Genomic DNA, 22,889 nt, shown 5'->3' with positions numbered 1-22,889 from the left:
TGAATCTCTCGACGAGATTCGTCTGAATCTCTCGACGAGATTCGTCTGAATCTCTCGACAAGATTCGTCTGAATCTCTCAACGAGATTCGTCTGAATCTGTCGACGAGATTCGTCTGAATCTTTCGGCGAGAATCGTTCGGCGAGATTCGTCTGAATCTCTCGGCGAGATTTGTCTGAATCTCTCGGCGAGATTCGTCTGAATCTCTCGGCAAGATTCGTCTGAATCTCTCTGCGAGATTCGTCTGAATCTCTCTGCGAGATTCGTCTGAATCTCTCGGCGAGATTCGTCTGAATCTCTCGACGAGATTCGTCTGAATCTCTCGACGAGATTCGTCTGAATCTCTCGACGAGATTCGTCTGAATCTCTCGACGAGATTCGTCTGAATCTCTCGACGAGATTCGTCTGAATCTCTCGACGAGATTCGTCTGAATCTCTCGACAAGATTCGTCTGAATCTCTCAACGAGATTCGTCTGAATCTGTCGACGAGATTCGTCTGAGTCTTTCGGCGAGAATCGTTCGGCGAGATTCGTCTGAATCTCTCGGCGAGATTTGTCTGAATCTCTCGGCGAGATTCGTCTGAATCTCTCGGCAAGATTCGTCTGAATCTCTCGGCGAGATTCGTCTGAATCTCTCGGCGAGATTCGTGTGAATCTCTTGGCGAGATTCGTCTGAATCTCTCGGCGAGATTCGTCTGAATCTCTCGGCGAGATTCGTCTGAATCTCTCGGCGAGATTCGTCTGAATCTCTCGGCGAGATTCGTCTGAATCTCTCGGCGAGATTCGTCTGAATTCCTCGGTGAGATTCGTCTGAATCTCTCGGCGAGATTCGTCTGAATCTCTCGGCGGGATTCGTCTGAATTCCTCGGTGAGATTCGTCTGTATCTCTCGGTGAAATTCGACAGAATCTCTTGGTGAGATCCGTTTGAATCTCAGCGAGATTCGTGTGAATCTCGGCGAGATGCATTTGATTCTCAGTGAGATTCGTCTGAATCTCTCGGCGCGATTCGTCTGAATCGCTCAGTGAGATTCGTCTAAATCTCTCAGTAAGATTCGCTCAGCGAGATTTGTTTGAATCTCTCAGCAAGATTCGTTTGAATCTCTCGATGAGATTCATCTGAATATCTTGACGAAATTTTCTGAACCTCAGCGAGATTCTCTCGGTGAAATTCATCTGAGTATCTCGGCAAGATTTGTCTGAATCTCTCAGCGAGATTCTTCTGAATTTCTCGGCGAGATTCATCTTAATCTCTCAGTGAAATTCGTCTGAATCTCTCGAAGAGATTCGTCTAGATCTCTCAACGAGATTACTCTGAATCTCTCAGCGAGATTCGTCTGAATCTCTCAGCAAGAATCGTCTAAATCTCTCGGCGAGATTCGTCTAAATCTCTTGGCAAGATTTGTCTGAATCTCTCGGCGAGATTCGTCTGTATCTCTCGGCGAGATTCGTATGAATCTCTCGGCAAGATTTGTCTGAATCTCTCGGCGAGATTCGTCTGAATCTCTCGTCAAGATTCGTATGAATCTCTCGAAGAGATTCGTCTAAATCTCTCAGCGAGATTCGTCTGAATCTATCAGCAAGATTCATCTAAATCTCTCAGCGAGATTCGTCTGAATGTCTCAGCGAGATTCGTCTGAATTTCTCAGTGAGATTCTTCTGAATCTCTCAGCGAGATTCGTCTGAATCTCTCAGACGAATATTATATAAATCTCTCAATGAGATTCGTTACGTTGTTAATGAAACTCGTTTAATGAATTCGAAATTGAAATGCACCCCAAAACCCATTCCTAAATCAAAACCAACATGATGATGAGCCAACTATGAACGATACTGCTACCGCTGCTTCAATGTGCACTGGCGCACTGGTGGTTGAATGCAATGGGATGAGATTCGAGATGATTGTAATCCTATATCGGTTCTGGTTCTGCTTTTGGCAGGTACACTCGTATTTGCTCGTTGCCTATACTTATATCTAAATGTTCTACTAGATAGAGCAAGCGACACACTACTTTCGTCCGATCGATTTCTTCGTTTCGCATTCGAACTACCATTCAAAAATCCTCTTACAAGGAAACAAGTCTGCTTCTACAGCTGATGGTAGTTGCGGGAGTTTGGGGTGTGCCTACCGGAGTCCCTCTATCTACACACTACTGCTCTAGTCGGCCGGAAGGCCGAGGAGGAAGATGGAGGGGCGACATGTATGATTTCCTAGTGCGCTTTCAAGGACAGGAAGAAGCTTAAATCTAGTTATCGGTTATGGTATTTTCTGTTTTCGAAATGGAGAAATGTGACGAAAGATAGCAAGTAGGTGGAAAGGGAACGCTTTTACTAACCTTGTAGAACAGATTGACAAAAAAGATTTCTACATGATTGACGACACGCTCGAGCACGGTTTTGGGCTGCACAATTGGTTTTAAGATTGCGTAATTACAAATTGATTGATAGTGAACCCCACGACAATTAATTGCACACAACAATTTCCACACAACAAATATTCAGACAGAGGGGGAGAGAAGAGAAAATATCACATTGATAGGTTGGTTGGTTTAGACTAGCCTACAGTTTGGTGCTTGTGAGAAGACAAAATTGCTATAAACTACTTAAGAAATGTTCTGAAAAAGATCTACAAAAAGACAAAAGTTTTAAATAACAAAAGCCGAAAATAATTTTTGATATAGGTTTCTCCAATCCTAGCATGCTCGTCGATTCGTTTGATATGTACAGCTTCCAAACTGTGAAGTCTAATCCAATACAGCTCTTCGTTTCGAATATTCTCTTCAAGGACTCTTATACAGCTCATTCACGCATCCGAAGCTGTATATTGGCTGTATAACAGCACTGAGAGTAGAATGGCCGATTTCGTCGTTTTAAACTAGATTTCTATGAAAGTGCACTAATTCTAGAAGTATGTGGAAAGTGAAACTACTCCTTGAAAATAATTGAAAATCTAGAAGAAAACTTGGGAATTGAAATGTGTCTAGGCATGGGATTCAAATGCTAAGTGGGAATTTTCTTCGATAACTCAATTAATAGAACATTGGTGCTTTACACTGGCTATGGTTACAATCATCTCGAATCCCATCCCTTTTGCAAGATGGTTTGTCGATTGATTACTGTATGTACATGATGTGGATCGTTGCGACTAAAATACAGGAATTGTGTTGAAGAAAATTTAAGGAAAGTTCAATTTCAAAACCCTTCCCCCCCCAAAATCGCCAACTTACCCCATTGGTCGGGTTGACCAGCGCGTACGGGATGCCGGTCGGGGTCTGGAACGCCGGCAGCAGCTTGTCCGCCACGTACTTCGCCTTCTCCAGGAACAGCCGATCGCCGGTGAAAGCGTAGCACGTCAGGAATCCACCGATGAAGCGAATGTTCGTCTCGAACACCGACAGATCACTTCCCACATTCTCGAGGGTGAACTTCCGTTCGACCCAGTCGCGTCCCTCGTCGAACTCCTTGTGCAGCCCCATCAGGTAGAGGGTATCCAGCCCGTCCACTATGGTTGCGCCCAGGTCGAACGCCCCGAAGATGCTGCCCGAGTGGCCCCGCTTGGTGATGGGTTTCAGCTCGTTTTTGCCCCAGGCGTACAGCTTGTAGTTGTCCCATGCGTGGATCATCATCTGGAATGGGCAGAATAAGAAAAATATAGTTAGAAACTGAGAGACCACAGACAAACAGACGTACCTATCACTTGAAACAAAATGCTATTAAAATTATCGTCACGAAAACATAATCGCCCAATGCTAATTACGCTGTGTTTCGCGAATCTAATGAATAGATTGCGGTAATGTGCACTGCACATTGGCGAGTTTTACTGAGTCCTCTTTGGGGATTTCTGCGGGGATTGCTTTAAAAAATCCTGAAAGAAATTATTCTTTTCGGCATTCCTTCAAAGATTATTTCCGGAATTCCTGCTGAAAAGGAATATGAAAGAATAGATTTCTACCGAGATTTCTACATGCAACCTTAGATTTTTTTGGTATTCGTGCTGGAATTTCCGATGGGATCCCTTCAAAAATTCTTGCCGAGTTTTTTTTTCAGGGGTTTCTGTAATAATTCCTTCAGGCATTTCTTCTATGGTTCTTTCTTGGATTCCTGCTGAGCTTCCATCCGAGATTCCTGCCATGATTCGTCTAAGGATGCCATCAAGTATTCTCGACGGGATTTCTTCAGGAATAAAGCAATCCTTGATTAAAAAAAAATTGAAAGGATTCTTTCAGAAATACTAGCCGGCATTTCTTCTGGGATTCCTTCTGAAATTACTCCACAGATTCCTCCTGGTATTCTTTCAAAGGTTTCTATTATTTTCAGAGAATCCTAGTGTATTTTTTTCAGGCATACATGCCGGAATTCCTGCTGGTATTTCTTAAAAGATTCTCCTCGGATTTTTTTTTTCAGAAATTTCTTCCAGGATTTCTCCAGTAATTCCTCCTGGGATTTCTTCTGTGATTCTTTCAGCTGAGATTTCTCTAAGGATTCTACCATATATGACTCTTAGGACTCTTCTAAAAAATCCCTCCTGGTTTCCTTTAGGAATTTCTACCAGGATTGCTTTAGAAAATCTTGAACTGACAAATGTTCTAATCGGCATTCCTTCAGGGATAACGACTGTAATTCCTTCAAAGATCCCTTCCGGGATTTTGTAAAGGATTCCCTTAGGGATTGCTGCTAGGATTACACAATGGTCCACGAAACAGATTTACGAGGAAAGATGCATTTAGCGCCTTCAAATGATTTTCTAGAGTAATATAGTCTTCTACAAAGTTGTTCCTAAAAATATGGCCCTCTTTCCAATATACATGAAAATTAGGGTGGTTCATATTTTCAATGAAATTGGGAACCAAACTTTTTTATTTGAAAAAATACCTGTATACATTCTTCGGGATAGTTGTAGATCTATCAATTTTGAGCAAGTTTGCTGAACACACTTTTTATGTAGCTTTAAAATTGACCGATCTAGAGGTATTTTTCTGAATAAGCTTAGGGTGAATCAAGAAAAACCGGTTTTCTGGCGTTAACTTTTTCAGTTTCGATTTTTCATCAAAGTCGCCCAAGAAACACCTGTAGAGCATTTGAAGACGCTTCGTTCCGTTCGCTGAGATGATCGTTATCTGTTTTGATTCAAAAGTTACAGGCTTCTTTCTTTAAAAAATCATAGTTTTTTAAAAAGGGGTTTATTTCTTGGCAACAAATGTTTGCCTATAATGAAGCTTCTTTATTCATATTTACAAGATATTTCTTATAATATTTGATACTGTTTTGTTTTTTTTTGTACTTATATATTTTCAGCATTTCAAATTTGGTTCCCATACAGAGTACCTCGGATCATGGACCCTCCCTAACAAGTTTTTATCAAGATCACGGCTCGGCTATGGATTATTTCCGGAGGAGCCTTTATTTAGTTTTTAAAAATGTTTATAATGTATTTTGAAAAGATTAAGAGGTTTTATGCCTTTTTGAGAACGATTTCAACATGTAAATTTGGAAATCACTCAAAGGGGCTTTTCCCCTCTTACAAAATTAAAAGTTAAAAATAAATAAATAAATAAATAAATAAATAAAAAGGGGTTTATAATGGGTTGGGACAAACATAAAAAATATCTTTTGCCCGCATTCAAAAGAAGAAATGTTGTTATAAAAAAAATTAGAGGGGTGTCATTTTTGTAACTCAAGTGAAAAATACTTGAAAAGTGCCTATTTTCTCTAGAAAATCATCAATATCTTTTGAACGGAATGACGTAGCAACATTCTCAGCGCACGAAAATGTGCGTTTTTTAAAGCTCTAAAAATGGTTCTTAGACTACTAGGATGAGAAATTTGAAACAAAAAAGATAAAGCGTTTAAACTGTTTTGGCCAAATTTGTAGCATTTTCTCATAGTTTTCATAGGGTGACGCTAGAACAAATCGTTTTATTGCTTTATCTTTTTTGTTTAAAATTTCTCGTCAAAGTCGCCAAAGAACCACTTTTAGAGCTTCTAAAAACGCGCATTTTCGTGCGCTGAGAATGTTGCTACGTTATTCCGTTTTAAAGATATTGATGATTTTCTAGAAAAAATAGGCAATTTTCAAGTATTTTTTACTTGAGTTACAAAAATAACACCCCTCTAATTTTTTGATATGTTTTATAACAACATTTCTTCTTTTGAATGCGGGCAAAAGATATTTTTTATGTTTGCCCCAACTCACCATAAACCCTTTTTAAAAAAACTATGATTTTATAAGAAAAAAAGCCTGTAACTTTTGAACCAAAAGAGATAACGACCATCTCAGCGTACGAAACGACGCGTCTTCAAATGCTCTACAAGTGTTTCTTGGGCGACTTTGATGAAAAATCGAAACTGAAAATGTTAACGCCAGAAAACCGGATTTCTTGAGCCACCCTAAGCTTATTCAGAAAAATACCTCTTGATCGGTCAATTTTAAAGCTACATAAAAAGTGTGTTCAGCAAACTTGCTCAAAATTGATAGATCTACAACTATTCCAAAGAATGTATACAGTTATTCTTGCAAATAAAAAAGTTTGGTTACCAATTTCTTTGAAAATATGGACCACCCTAATTTTCATGCACATTTTAAAAAGGGCCTTATTATTAGGGACAATTTTGTAGAAGACTATATTTGCTTAAAACCTCTTTTGAAGGCGTTGAATGCATCTTTCCTCGTAAATCTGGTTCGTGGACTACTGTGGATTGTTTCAGGGATTCCCCCTTGTATTCCTTCAAAGATTCCTTCAGGGAATCTTGCGGGAGTCTTTCATGTATTCATGCCAGGATCCTTGCTGTGGTCTCTTCAAAGATTCTTCTCGGTTTTTTGACATTTCTCAAGAGATTTCTCCTATATTCTCGTATGATCCCACTCAGGATTTTTAAATTATTCTTCCAGGTAGTCCTGTCGACCTTTTAGCCGGAATTTCTTCCGTGATTCTTTGAGAATCCCATGAGGAATTCTGAATGGGGTTTCATTTGGTTTTTTTTTTTGTGACCTTCAGAGAGTTTTGCCGAGATTTCTACAGGAGAACTTCCTTCAGCGTGAGCTACAGCTAATGAAAATAAGAAGAAAATAGAGAAACAAAGAAGAATGTATACAGTTATTCTTGCAAATAAAAAAGTTTGGTTACCAATTTCTTTGAAAATATGGACCACCCTAATTTTCATGCACATTTTAAAAAGGGCCTTATTATTAGGGACAATTTTGTAGAAGACTATATTTGCCTAAAACCTCTTTTGAAGGCGTTGAATGCATCTTTCCTCGTAAATCTGGTTCGTGGACTACTGTGGATTGTTTCAGGGATTCTCCCTTGTATTCCTTCAAAGATTCCTTCAGGGAATCTTGCGGGAGTCTTTCATGTATTCATGCCAGGATCCTTGCTGTGGTCTCTTCAAAGATTCTTCTCGGTTTTTTGACATTTCTCAAGAGATTTCTCCTATATTCTCGTATGATCCCACTCAGGATTTTTAAATTATTCTTCCAGGTAGTCCTGTCGACCTTTTAGCCGGAATTTCTTCCGTGATTCTTTGAGAATCCCATGAGGAATTCTGAATGGGGTTTCATTTGGTTTTTTTTTGTGACCTTCAGAGAGTTTTGCCGAGATTTCTACAGGAGAACTTCCTTCAGCGTGAGCTACAGCTAATGAAAATAAGAAGAAAATAGAGAAACAAAGAGAAATGTCCTTTTTGATGTACGTAGATATCTTTAATAAACTAATAAACGTTATCTGTCAGTCATTTTCTTACTCTTCTTGAATAGTTACCCTCTCTTTCACTAATTGTAGATGCATTGTAGATATACGGATCAGAACACAACGATAGTATAAACATTGTGGTAAAACAGAGCTTGATAGAATTATCGGATGTTTGTTTTTGGAACTACACCATAGACTTCCATTTTTTTTTCGTGAAATCATGTTTATGTGGAACTTGACTGTTGATAACACATTTTAGCGAAGATTACAATTGTGAGACACCTTGGGCGTTAACGGGTTAAGGAATTCCTCTTTTGATTTCTCTTAGAATCCCTCAGTGGCGATTTCCTAACCTCAAATCTACTTCGCTGAAAGTCTCTCAAATAAAGATAAATCAATCAAAAAATCAAATCTACTTATTCAACGAATGAAAACTCTTGAATTTTCTAGACAAATTAGCATGTAATTTGTAGAAAATGACGAGAAATGCCGTTTCCATCCATTCTCGATTTGATGCAGAACCTGAGCTCTCCGAAATTACAAGTTCTAAGGTCGTTGAACAGGTACGACACTGAAATTCCTGTTGGGAAGTTCCTGGAATTCTCCTCGAATACTTGCTAGAATTTGTAAAGTCATTTCTGCTGGAATTCCCCCAAGAATTGCTTAAAATATTCTCCCGTTTTTTTTTTCAGCAATTCTAACAGGGTTTTCTTCGGAGATTTTAATAGGAATTCCGCCAATACTTCTGCAAGGAATCATTCCAGGAATTTTTCGAGGAATTCTTCTACGGATGGGTTTAGGGATTTATTTGAATGAATTCAGGGATTTATTCGATTTATATTCCTTCAGAAATTAGCAATTTATCTTACAACGCCTCTAGAGGATTATACAGAAAATACTAACGGGATTCCTTAATGAACTCTTGAATTACTCGGCTAAATTCTCCGTGAATTCTTCAAGCGATTCCTCTTAAAATTTCAACTGGAATTTCGTTAAAAATTTCTCCACGGATTTGAATTGGGATTTTTAAGTTTCACAAGGAATTCTTTCACATAGAAAGCTTCAAAGATTTTTCCAGGGATTTCTTTAGAAATTGAGCTCACTGTTAGGATAAGCGTGTTTTTTTCTGTTTTCACAGTTTTAAGTGTGTCTCACTAACACGTGACAGGAGATGTTTTCGGTATAGAACACTTTGGAAATTAAAGCAGAAAGGCAACGTAAACAGAGCCTAAATAGTTCCGCCTCCGCTGCCGTCTTCTGTAGACCACAATTACTACAAACTGCGAAAAGGCTGTGCTCCAGTAGGGCTGTCATGACAAGAAGAAGAAAAAGTAAAAGGCAGTTTAGTTGTGCTGTAAAAAGCTTAACCCTAGTAGGATGTTGGGATCAATTATGGTCAATATGGGGTAAATCTCGAACCTGGAAAATTGTGGAATGTAAATGTATCCGCACTTGTCATGTTTACTTCACAATCACCGCGTGGAGAGTTGCCTTCATATGCTTCACAGCTCTCTCTCTCTCACACAACTTTGATATCCGTGTGGGACGCTTACGTTATTCGGTAAACTTTTATAGAAAAAGTTACAAGGTAAAAGATTACCAAAAACTTTGATACTTTTGAACTGAGATATTAGTAAGTGATACTTTTCACCTGTGAATGTTCCTATTTCTCTCGTTAATATCATCAGTACATATGCCACAAAAGTTCAACTCATTGGACGCAGTGGCTTAATTTCCCCAACAGGGGATGAAAAAAAAATCATCAGTACATGACTAATAGTCAGTGACCATGCATTGCAATGTTGTAACACATTATGGATCACATATACAGCAGTGTTCACAAAAATAGCAGTGAAAGCCGATTTCCATACAAAATAGCCAACTTTGGCGTGTTGTAACTTCTTTCTCCCATGATCGATTGAGCTGAAATTTTGACAGCAAACTACAAATATAATGATATTGTAATAGAAAAATTTAGAAATTTTCGAAGCACGTGAAAAAAATATTTACACTATTTTCACATAAATATTGTTTAACTTTTTTCCACGTGCTTTTTTTATTTTGTTCACTTAGAGCCCCTTAAGAGATAAAAAATGATCGATGGCATCATGTTGAACGAAACTAGAAGTGGACTCATCATTATGTTTGGCACGAGAGGTATAGTGAGCAGAGCCGTAACGTGGGGTTGGCCAGGTTGGCCCCCGCCAAGGGCGCCAACCTCAGAGGGGCGCCGAAAATGCCTTAGAGTAGAAGGAAACTTGATGATGCTAATTATAATTATTATGTTTTATAAAGAACACTTTACCAGATGAGTTTTTTTATCTTTATTAACCAGATGAGTTGACATTCGTGTTCAATCGGATGATGCTTATGTTTTCTGGAATGTTATCAAGATTTCACTATTTATTATATTTGAGATTGATAATATGTTTGTTTCATTTTTCAGTATTCTCAAAAAATAAGATTCCTCTATTTTATTCTGAGCATTTACCATGATATTAGCAGGGAGTTTATCTGCTATTTTATTTTGAGAAACCATTTTCAAAATTCAAGTTTCTTTCTAAAAATTCCTAAACATTCTCACTGAGGATGTTTGAGACTACTTCCGAGGATTTTCTTCGCATTCATTGAAGAATTTATTTTATTCCTTTAGAAATTCAGGAAGTTATCTAGAATGTTTTTCAAAAATTTGTCAAACAATTTCTTCTGATATTTCTCTAAGGATTTTATTAGATAATTTTACCTTAGTTATGTCAAGGAGTTTCAGCAGATATTCTTTCAAAAAATCTTTCTGTGATAAATTTGTAAATTTTCTTCAAGAATAGCCTCAGAAATTCCTACACACCCACAGATTCCTTCATTAATTCTTCATACTTCTATCTCTCAATATTTCTATTTTACATTTTTCCTGGGTTTATCCTGGAAAATCTTAAATAAGGTTCTTTAGAAATTTTCCAGAAATCTTCCTACAGAAGATTCCTGCAAAAATATCTATAATGATAACTTTGAAACTCTTCAGTAATTCCAATAGAAAATCCTGCAGAGATTCAAGATTTCTTTAGTAAATAATTTGACCAAGTATTCTTTCAGAAAGTGTTCTTAAGATTCCTTTAGAAAGAAAAAAAAAACGACGATATTAAAGCTTGGAAAATATTCAGAAATTGCTTCATGTTTACTAGAAATCCATACATTTCTGCTAGAATTTTTATAGAAAACATTTTATGAATTACATAATAACTTCCTTCAGAAAACCATAAATAAAGAATTTCTTCAGAACAATTTTTTTAAAGAATTTGAATGAAAGCCTTCCATGGATTCCTTCAAAAATTTCTGGGATTTTTTGGGATTACTTCATAAAATTTTCTACGAATTTTTTTTTAGAAAATCCTCAAGAGATTCTTTAAGAAAATTTTACAGGGATTTCTTCAAAAATTTCAACAGTCTTTCAGAAATTCTTCCAGGGGTTATTCACAAATTCCTTCATGTATTACTTCGCAAACTACTACAGAAATTCCTGTAAGAATTATTACATAAATTCCATTGGAAATTCTTGCTGAAATGTCTCCTGGATTTTCATGTGAACCGGATATTCAAGCAGAATTCCTTCAGAGATTCCTGCATAATTTTGTTCAGTAACTCCACCAGGAATTCTTACACAGATTCCAACAAAAACTCATATAGAAACTTCTTCGGGAATACCTTGTGTCGTAGCCGAGAGTAGTTTTCCGGATTATAATTATAAAAATACACGGAATTACACGAGGAACTATCGAAACGTTTTTATTCGCGTGGTTAACATGGCGACTACAATACATAACTGAGGTGCAAGTGGGGGAGATTAAACAAAGCAAAACAAGATAGTTATATAGTGGGCAATTTAGGATTCGGTAGGGTTGCCAGTAATTCAGTGTGTGGCATTTTAGGTAAATCTATAACAACTCTTCCCCCCTTGGAAATGTGTACTTATCTCTACAGATCAAGTCTCCGAGGCGGTTTGATAATCCTTGATGATCGCCTTGGTGATTGCTGGTAGTTGGGTTCTGCGCGTACTCCAGGGATCTGCGGCCTTGGCTCAGGTACCGCAGGTGGTACGTTCGGCCGGGCTACAGCAGATGCACTCCTCGAAGGTTGTGGTTCAGCAATCGGGGTTGCCGCAGTTATAGGCGGCGGAACAACAGCACATGGAGTCTGTTCCGGGACATCGCTTCGTGGAACAGCTGGAACGGTTTCCATCTCCACGGGGATTGCCGGCAGCGTAGGGCGTGCTGGCAGGTTGGCACCGACCTCCCGTAGCTGGTCGATATGGCGCTTCCAGAGTCGACCGTCATCCAACTTGATGTTGTAGTGAAGTTTGCCCAGTTTCTCCGCAACGTGACCGTATTTCCACTTCTCCTTGTCCAAATAGTCACGAGCAGCGACTCTCGTCCCCTCCGCGAGCGATTTGGCACAAACATCTGGTTTCTTCGCGGAGGCAGAAGCATTCGGCACCATCAGATCAAGTCGAGACCGGATTTGTCTGTTGAACAGCATCATTGAAGGCGACTTTCCGGTGGCAGGGTGTATGGTTTTCCGGTAGCTGAGCAGGATGTTGCAGAGCTCCGGATGCATCCTCGACTTGTCGCAGCTCAGAGCTTTCATTTTGTTCTTGAACGTTTGGATAAAACGCTCGGCCTGTCCGTTTGTAGCCGGGTGATACGGAGCACCCATCTTGTGAACGATTCCGTTGAGCTGCAGAAACCTCTGGAAATCAGTCGACGTGAACTGCACGCCATGATCGCTGACGAGCACAGCAGGTATCCCGAAGGAAGCAAAGAACTCACGACACGCATGGATGGTGGTGCTCGTGGTGATGTCGCGGAGGATCCGCACTTCCGGCCACTTGGTGTAGGCATCCACAAACACGATAAAGTACGTGCCCATGAATGGACCTGCAAAGTCCACGTGCACTCTCTCAAACGGCTCCTTTGGCTTCTCCCAGCAGTGTAGAGGGACTTTCACTGGATCAGGGCGTGTCATCTGACAAGCCGCGCAGCATCGGACAAGCTCCTCGATGTCCTTGTCGATTCGCTCCCACCAGACGTAGCCTCTGGCGAGCGACTTCAGCCGTGTAGTCCCAAAGTGAGTAGAGTGCAGCTCCGTTAACACCTTCCGTCGCAAATCCGGTGGGACATACACACGGATCCCGCGCATGATGCATCCTTGTTGTAGTGCGAACTCGGTTTGATCGATTCCGAACCGATCGCGGGCCTCCACCGTTTTCCCGTTTTTCAGACCTTGCAGTAGCACTTGTACCGTAGAATCAGCAGCAGTCGACTTCGCGAGATCGTCGACCGTCAGCGGCAGTGTTTCGATTATGCTGACCTCGAGCAAGTCAACCTCCTCGACGACGTTGTCCGGTGTCTTCGCACCGACCGGCAAACGGGAAAATGCATCCGCATTGTAATGCTCCTTCGTTGGACGAAACTTGATGATGTAGCGGAACGACGCGAGGAACGTCGCGTAGTGCTGCATCCGTAGTGCCGACATTGCCGGCAAACCCTTGGTTTCCGAAAATATCTGCTTCACCGGCTCATTGTCGGTAACGAGCCAAAACTTCCGTCCATACAAGTATTGGTAGAACTTCCGCACTCCAAAGATGATCGCATAAGCTTCACGGTCGATTTGCTTGTACCTTCGCTGAGTATCGTTCAGTGTTTTCGACGCGTACATGATTGGTCGCTCAGTACCGTCCGGCATAATGTGGCTAAGCACTGCACCGACCCCGTATGGAGACGCATCGGTCGCCAGCACCAATGGTAACTCCGTACTGTAGTGTACCAAGAACCGGTCGGATTGCATTTCGTCCTTCACCTTCGAAAAGGCTTCTTCGCACTCCTTTGTCCAATGGAAAGCCACATTGTTACGCAGAAGACGGTTCAACGGGTATATGGTCGTACTCAAATGTGGGAAGAAGCGACCGTAATAATTGACCAACCCAACAAATGAGCGGACTTGCTCTTTGGTCGTCGGCGCAGGCATGTTCTGAATGGCATCAATCTTATTTCTTACCTTGTGGATTCCGTTGCGATCGATCAAGTAGCCGCAGTATTCGATTTGATCAGCAAAGAACTGACACTTGTCCAGGTTGATCCGCATGTTGTATTGGCTGAGCCGCTTCAGTACTTCCTCGAGACGCTGCAGGTGGACCTGGTCGTTAGGCCCCGTTACTCGAATGTCGTCCAGAAATACCGTTACACCTGGAATCCCGTTCAGTACTTCCTCCATCAAGCGTTGCCAGATAGCCGGAGCGGAGCTGACTCCGTACATCAGCCTCGTCGGTCTGTACAGTCCCAGGTGAGTGCTCAAAGTGAGGACCTCCTGATCCTCCGGACTGACCTCCAGCTGCAGATAGGCTTGCGAGAGATCAATCTTCGTAAACTTCTCACCACCTGCCACATTAGCAAACAGCTCCTCGACGGTGGGCAGGGGGTGTTCATCGACCACGAGATTAGGATTCACTGTGATCTTATAATCACCGCATAGTCGCACTCGATTGTTCATTTTCATCACTGGGACAACCGGTGTCGCCCACGCACTGTGGTTCACTTTCACCAACACACCATTCTTCTCTAAGGTTTTAATCTCCTCTTCGACCGCATCCCGAATGGAAAACGGAACCGGTCGCGCACGCAAATACACCGGCCGCACATCTGGCTTCAATTGCAGTTTGGCTGTTAGCCCTTCGATTTTACCCATCGACTTCTCACAGACGTTTCCGTATCGCTCAATGAGCTTTTTCACCGATTCAGCACTGTTGTCAACCGCGATCGTGTGGACGTTTTCGTAAAACTTGTTCACATCAATGTTCAGCACTTTCATCCACCCACGACCCAGCAGTGGATGCTTTTTGTTCTTCGCCACGTACAGCAACAGTTCGTGATTTTGTCCACCGTAATTCACGCGCACAACACACATTCCGCACAGCTCGATCATGTTCCCACTGTAGCTCACCAAAGCAGTGTCCGGGTGATGCAGTTTAGCCGTGGGAAAGATTCTTCTCTGGTCCGACACACTCATGATCGATACTGGCGAGCCGCTGTCAACTTCAAATTTCACAGTGGCATTGTTCACTGACAGCTCCAGCCAGAACTTTTCAACGCTATTGTTGAAATCAGCAGCATCATACACTCCGCAGATCTCTTCCGTATGCACACTTTCTCCGCAGTTTCCATTCCCCGCATTTTGATCCAGCTGGTGTGTATCACTTTTTCTTCGGGCACCCTCTGCCGCAATCTTCTTCAGGCAAACTTTTTGCAGGTGGCCTACCACCTTGCAGTAGTTGCACGTCGTCTTCACGTGCGGGCACTTATTTGCGAAGTGAGCGGGGCTCCCGCAACGAAAACACTCTCCCTTCTTCTTATCACTGACTGTGTGCTTCTGCACTCACTTTCTTCGCAGGAACGACGCACTTTTTGTTCGCCTTCGATTTTGCGTGCTTGTTTGGCAGATGCTCCACAAGGTTCAGCTCCGGTTTTCCCTGACGCGAATGGATCTCCTGTCCACCTTTGGCCGACGCCTCCATCGACACTGCAATCTCGCGGGCACGGTCCAGCGTAAGATTGCGCACCTCTAGCAGACGCGCCTGTATTCCCCGGTCTCTAATCCCGAAAACAAACTGATTCCGCAACGCAGTATTGAGATAGTTGCCAAAATTGCAGGTTATGGCCAACTTTCTCAAAGCAATGAGATAATCGTCGATCGATTCCTCTGCACGTTCGTCGCCTTGCTTGCGACATTTGAACCGGAAGTTTTCCAAGATCTCGAGTGGTTCCGGGTTAAAATGGGTTTCGAGAATCTGCACCACTTCGTCGTAGGTCTTCGTCTGCGGTTTTTCCGGAGCAATTTTGTCCGAAACTACATCGTAAGTTTCGGCTCCCATATAGTGCAGCAGCATCGGCAGCTTCGCCTGGGGACCAACTCCGAACAGCAAAAAAGCACCCTCCAGCCGCTCCACCCAGCGGGACCATTTCATCTTATGGCGATCAAATGGCTCGACTGTGAACGTCGACTGCATCGCGACTGGGGCCACAGCAGCAGCGTATGGCGGAGCACCTCCTCCAGCCGGTCCACCACCGGGAGCAAACAGAGCCCGGTTTTGCGCATTATAAAAATACACGGAATTACACGAGGAACTATCGAAACGTTTTTATTCGCGTGGTTAACATGGCGACTACAATACATAACTGAGGTGCAAGTGGGGGAGATTAAACAAAGCAAAACAAGATAGTTATATAGTGGGCAATTTAGGATTCGGTAGGGTTGCCAGTAATTCAGTGTGTGGCATTTTAGGTAAATCTATAACACCTTGAGAGCAGAACCAGCTGTATAGCAGTTTCCTAAGCTAAACCTTGCTTAAGAGTGGTATATTGCACCCTAGTACAGCAAAAATGTTTGTTGGGTTATCCAGTCTATAGCTTGTCTAATGATAACCGAAAAGTTTCTCACAGATCTTCTGGGAAATATTGTCATTAAATTTCAAAGGAAACCTCTGGTTAGGTAATTGGAAAATTCTGGTAAAACCAATTAAGCTAATTGCCGAAAATTTGTAAAATAAATTGTATGAGTTTTCCTGAAAACCCCTGAAAATCAATTGAGTATATTTTTTAAACAATATTCAGTAGAACAAAAAAAAACTCAGAAAAGAAAAAAATCTGTAGAATATCTTGAAGAAATGCACTCATCATTTATGTCATTTCTTATTATTGTGTTGGTCTTAGTGAAATTTTTGAAATGTTGCCCTTATATTCGTACAAGAGAAATAAATTTTGGAAAATATTTGGGTAACATCCATTGAACTCCAAAAGAAAAACACGAATGAAAAGTACCATAAGAAAATTGAAAAAAAAAACAAATTTTTTTTCGAAACACCAAAACCCAACTTTTAAAAATTTTGGAAAAAAATGAATAACTACAACCTTTAAAAATACACAATCACCAATTGTCGTGGGGCGCCAACCTGTATGCTTGCCAAGGGCGCCATGGGACTACGCTACGGCTCTGATAGTGAGCCATCCTAACACGCACTACAATACTACAAATTGCATAATACTCATTTTTAGACAACTCTTCCGTAATATTTAAGCAGCAATACTCAAAAGGAACATCATATGGACGGTATAATACACCACCCACCATGCGATCGCATTATTGCGATCGTTCTTCCAACAAACGTTCGTTATCTATTCCGCCCAAGCGCGGCGCAAGTCATCAATAAGTATGCCATTTACCTGCTTCACCCTGTCCCGTTTCTCGTGATCCGTCCCGCCACACTCAGCATCCCCTTCGATCCGGAACCACCCGGCCGACCTATTGTAGGCCGGCGTGTAGCTCACGTTCTGGAACACCGAACTTCGCCAGCTGTACTCTTCTTGGTCTTCATAGTCCACATCCAACCGGGACCAGTGCTGATAGCTGTAGATCGGCCCACCCCCTCCACCGTGCTGCTTGCTGAACTCGTCAACGTCCACAATCAAGTTATCCACCACACCACCCCCTCCGTCACCCTCAAACCGATTGAACTTGGTGTAATCTTCGTACGTCCGATACCGGTCAGCAGCACGATCCTCGTTGGATCGCCTGTGAACGACCAGCGTCACACCGGTAACGGCCACCACAAATAACGCTGTCGCGACCCCACTCAAGGCCGGTGCCATAGCACTCACTCACTGCCACTAGCTCCACCGCGCCACCACCAGCACTTCTTCACCCACACAACCGTTCCGATTCGATCGAGTTCCTTTGTTTGCGGCGGCGGCGGCAGCGTTCCGAATTCGATTCGATTCAATTTCTGCTCTCTGACCACACTACTGTCTCTGCTGTACTACACGGCGGCGGCGGCGACGCTGAGCACATCAACATTCGCCCAAGAATGCACAACAAGCGTGGTCGAGTCGTATGTACACATGGACCATTCAGCCACTTGCAGCGCAGCCAGTGCGGCCGGTGGCAAGGTTGGACTTAGATTGGATGATGGAAGAAAATCACATTCACCATCCGCGGGCAGCAGCAGCAGAAGCACCATTCACCCCAGCGAGTTTTCGAGGTTCCGCACACAAAGCACAACGAGAGGTTGCTGGAGGGTTCACTTTTTTGGCTTTTAAATGTCGGGTTTTACGGTTGAGAATAGATCCGGAACGGAATAATCAATGGTCGTTGAATTTGACTTAAGTTTATCTTAAACCTGTCTTGTCATTTATTGCGTCATTCCTAGGAGGTAGAACACTAAGCAATCCTTAGCATTTTTAGTTAAACAACATTTCTTGTAAGTGTGCGTCAAAATTGGAAATTTTGTTCGAGCTTCTGCTAGTAGAAGTGGAATACACTCCAAATTTTGTTTACGTAGAGTAACATTTTAAGTTTTGTTCGGCTCTAAAAGAGATCTCCATGACCAATATTATAAAACTTGCAATAAAACTGATTTATATATTAAAACCTCTTGATAACCTCTTTAAGAATATCTTCCGGATAAGTGGACCACTCTCAGAGTGGTTTTGCAAACCGTATTAAGAGTAGCAATAAAACTGTTTTAAAACCTAATTGAAAAATTGTCCGTTCTTTAAAAGAGGTTATGATGATTGTTGTTGTTTTTTTTTTGATTGATTCAAATGCACGCTAGTAGCACATGGTCTGCCAAATGCACATCAAGCAATCTAGTAGGCGCGCAAACTGTCGTCGTGAGACAGAATTTCTTACAAAAATAAGGGTGCGGTCATCCGGACGCGCTGTGGACTGTATTTACTGTCGCCATGAGACAGAGTAAAAGTAAGGGTGCGGTCATCCGGACCCGCTGTGGACTGTATTTACTGTCGCCATGAGACAGAATTTCTTATAAAAGTAAGGGTGCGGTCACCGGACACGCTGTGGACTGTTTTACTATCACCATGAGACAGAATTTCTTACAAAAGTAAGGATGCGGTCATCCGGACGCGCTTTGGACTGTATTTACTGTCACCATGAGACACAATTTCTTACAAAAGTAAGGGTGCGGTAATCCGGACGCCTGTGGACTGTTTTTACTGTCGCCATGAGACAGAATTTCTTACAAAAGTAAGGGTGCGGTCATTCAGACACGCTGTGGACTGTAATTACTGTCGCCATGAGACAGATTTTTTTTATAAAAATGAGTGCGGTCATCCGGACGCGCTGTGGACTGTGGACTGTCGCCATGAGACAGAATAAAAGTAAGGGTGCGGTCATCCGGACGCGCTGTGGACTGTATTTACTGTCGCCATGAGACAGTATTTCTTACAAAAGTAAGGGTGTGGTCATCCGGACGCGCTGTGGACTGTTGTTACTGTCGCCGTGAGACACAATTTCTTGCGAAAATAAGGGTGTGATCATCCGGACACGCTGTGGACAGTATTTACTGTCGCCATAGACAGAATTTCTTACAAAAGTAAGAGTGCGGTCATCCGGACACGCTGTGGACTGTTGTTACTGTCGCCATGAGACAGAATTTCTTACAAAAGTAAGGGTGCGGTCATCCGGACGCTCTATGGACTGTTTTACTGTCGCCATGAGACAGAATTTCTTACAAAAGTAAGGGTGCGGTCATCCGGACGCGCTGTGGACTGTTGTTACTGTCGCCATGAGACAGAATTTCCTACAATAGTAAGGGTGCGGTCATCCGGACGCGCTGTGGACTGTTTTACTGTCGCCATGATACAGAAAAGTGTTGCATAATGTAATACAATAAGCAACACTTTTCTGTTGTATAATGAAATGAGGTAAAGTAACACGTGTCGTAAACTAGCCTATTACGATTATGTAATACAAAATAGTTATTTGTGCAGAGTTTCAAAATGAAAATTTTTACAGCACCGGTCGTACATTTATCCAACGAGGCTTGCAGAGTTAGATAAATATGTCGAGTACTGTAAAAATCGAGTTTAGCAACAAGTTGCATACACAAATGTTTGCAATGATAAAATTAATCACTGTGATATAATCATTTCCATCAGTATCATCATACTTCCTAATGGTTGAACTGGGTCACCCTGGATCACCTACGTATTCCAGCATGCTAGATATGGAAAATTTGAATCAAGCAAGCTGCACTATAACCGTCACAGTTTTTCAAGCTTATGCAGTAGAAACATAATTTGTTGGCCAAACGTTTGCATTATGATTCGTAAATGCAACCGAAATGAGTTGCATTATGAATCAAAATGCAACTGATTTTTAAAGTGAGGAAAAGTAGACCGTTGTGAGACTAAAACGGCAGTGGCGAAGCAACGGAGGTGCGTGTTCAATACTCACAGATCTGCTGACAGGTATGTAAGGACCCTTCGTGATTATCAAGAGTTTGTGGAATAGGGCACACAGATGGCTAATTTGAAGTCTTTATTGTTAACAATTATAAATGTGCACACTTTATTCAAGTAGTTTAGTTAGTTTAGTTTTGATTAGTTTGATGATTACTCTTTGTACCTGCAGGGGCCCCAAAATAAGGTACACCGGGGTAAGTTGAAACGGATGGCGCAAGATGAAACGCGAAGTTTTGAAATAGATTTCAATATAATTTTAAAATGTTTCTTTCGCCAAATATTGTTTGAATCGAAAACTATATGTTATGGTATTCAAGCTATTTCCCATCATTGGATAACATCATGTTAACCCGCTGTTTCATCTTGCCCCACCCGTCTCAATTTGCCCCGGTGTACTTCACAAGAAAACATGCGAAAAAACTCCGATATGGAAGTAAAATTCATGAGGAATTTCTGTGAAAATTGTTAAAGAGATTTTTTACATTATATTTTAATAATTTCTTGCGGGTCTTTTCAGTAATTACTTTAGAACTCCGTGCAGCAATTCGTTAAGGAATATCTTCAAAATATTTGGAAATCCCTTCAGCAATTACTCTGAAAACTTCCTTCGAAAATTTCTTTGGGAATTCCTTAAGCATTTTTTTTCGGAATTCATTCTGCTCTTTTTAAGAAGCTTTCTCGGCAATTATTTTGGAAACTGTCTCAGATATTGTGTCGAAAATTGAGTTCCCTATCTCTTTGGTAAAAAAAAATATTAAAAATATTAACAAATATTTCAGCAATCCCTACTTAATTTTATTCGGTAACTCTTTTGGATATTTCTTTGCAATAATATTCAAAATTTAGGGTATTATTTTTGAAAATATCTACTGCATTACTTTTCGAACTTTTTTGTGCAACTGCTTTGGAAATTTATCAGGCAACTCCTACAGGAATTTAGCAATTTCATTGAAACTTTCACCGGATGTTTCTTGCTAATACACTTGACAATTGCTTTTGTAATTCTTTCAATAATTCCTATAAAAAGACACGGACACGTTCAATACTCCCAGTGAGCTATTCGCTCTTTTAAGGAAGCACGATACTAGACAACGAACTAGCGGCGGCGGGAATCGAACCCGCGCTCCTCAGCACGATGCGACTCAATGCTTGGTGACACTAGCCGCACGATCACGAAGCCACACTTTCCTTTAGAAATTGTGATTCGACAGGTACCTACTTTGAAAATTCCTTAGTCGATTCGTTTGTAAATTTGAGAGGCAATTTTTTGAAAACTTCTCCGGTAATTCTCAGAAAATTCCTCTGGATTTTTTTTTTAATTCTTTGTGGAATTCAGTTTGTTATTACTTTTGAAGTTCTATGAGAGTTTTTGTGAATTGAAAAACAAAAATCCAAGAATTTACAATGGAACGACGAAAGAAAATCTCAAAAGAATTACCAAAGGAATTTCCAAAAAAAAATAAGATGATTACCAAAGAAGTTCACAAATAATTACCGAAAAAAAAATCACAAAGCAATTGCTAAAAATTAGTTTTAGGAAATTTTAATAGAATTTCTTGGAGGTATTTTTGATGGAATTCTTATATTGTTTATTTGAATTTCCAAAGGAGTTCCTGAATTCTTGTATGTATTGGAGGAATTTCTTAGGCTTTTTCAAGCAAAAATACTCAAAATATCCTCTGGAGGAATTCCTATAGAATTTTTTGGAGGAATTTGTGTAAAAATATTCGAGAAAATCCTGCAGGATTTATTTTTTATCTGTATTAACGAGATTTTTAACCCTAGGCTAGTTCATCACGGGAAATCTTGCAGGAGTATTTATATAAATACATGAAGAAATCCTTGCATGACAGAATTCCCGACAGATTTCTTGCACAAAATTATTTCTAAAATACCTGGGAAAATCAGTTCAAGAATGAATGAATGAAATCAATTTAGGAAATTCTAAGTGAATACTTAAAGGCCGCTTTGAAGGCATTCTTTTAGAATTTTCAATAAAACCTTGGAAGAATTCCTAAAGCGATCTCGGGAAAAATCCCAAAAGTAATCCTCGGTGAAATCCGAGGAGAAATTATTAAATAAATTAATCGAGGAAAGCTTTATCCGATTGAAGAAACCTCTGCAAGAGTTTCTAACAAGATCCTTGAAGAAATTCTAAAATATTCATATACAGTAAGGACCCGATTTTGTCAGCCCCATTTTGCGACGAACTGTTTGCTCTCATTATCTTAAGATTAAAATTTAAGCAATTTATTATTATTTATCAAACTACCGCAGAGATGAAGAACTTAGAGGAATAAAAAGTTTAAAAAATTGTTTAAGTTTTTGAAGAGAGCGAAAAATGAATTCCAAAAAGGAGCTGACAAAATCGGGTCACTTATGTATATAAAATCCCAGAGTTGAAAGGTTTCATTGAAATGTTTCACAGAATGAAAGCTTCGATAATCATTACACTGTAGCATTGTACCTATGTTGATTTGGTTCATCCTTACATTGGTGCCCCATTGCATTGGTGCATCGTTGCATAGGTGCATCGTTGGATTGGTGCAACATTGCATTGATGCATCATTGCATTGGTGCATCACTGTATTCGTACATCGTTGCATTGGTACATATTTGAATTAGTAAATCGTTGCATTGGTACATCGCTGCATTGTTTTGATAAATCAATTCAGCAGTTTCTAGAATTTTCTTTCCATTCTATGGATCACAACCCTACAACAGTCATTTACAGTCAAAAGGTGGATGCTTGGAAGTATACCTTCTAGCGCTTCTCGATGAGATGCCCAATGCTGTGAAATTTTTCACATGTGCATTGATGTAATAGCTTTCGTGGAATCTTTTAAAAAGTTTCGTTCTAGAAGATTCTATGAATAAAAATCATAGATATGAAATCCCA

General features: G+C 40.8%; 1 protein-coding gene across 1 annotated transcript in view; it reads right to left on the bottom strand.

Annotated features, from left to right (window-relative positions):
• Positions 1–22,889, bottom strand: part of LOC109428360 (mannosyl-oligosaccharide alpha-1,2-mannosidase IA) — a 42,921-nt gene that overhangs the window by 9,750 nt on the left and 10,282 nt on the right. The window contains exons 2-3 of the mRNA XM_029855522.2: positions 16,952–17,680; positions 3,225–3,623 (exon numbers count right to left, since the gene is read on the bottom strand). Coding sequence (XP_029711382.1) covers positions 3,225–3,623; positions 16,952–17,377 — 825 coding nt within the window. The 5' untranslated portion in view covers positions 17,378–17,680. The remainder of the gene's footprint in view (positions 1–3,224; positions 3,624–16,951; positions 17,681–22,889) is intronic.

Source organism: Aedes albopictus, chromosome 1 (genome assembly GCF_035046485.1).
Source record: "Aedes albopictus strain Foshan chromosome 1, AalbF5, whole genome shotgun sequence".
NCBI lineage: Eukaryota > Metazoa > Arthropoda > Insecta > Diptera > Culicidae > Aedes > Aedes albopictus.
The sequence above is the reverse complement of the archived record's forward strand: the minus strand, read 5'-3'. Positions and strand labels throughout refer to the sequence as shown.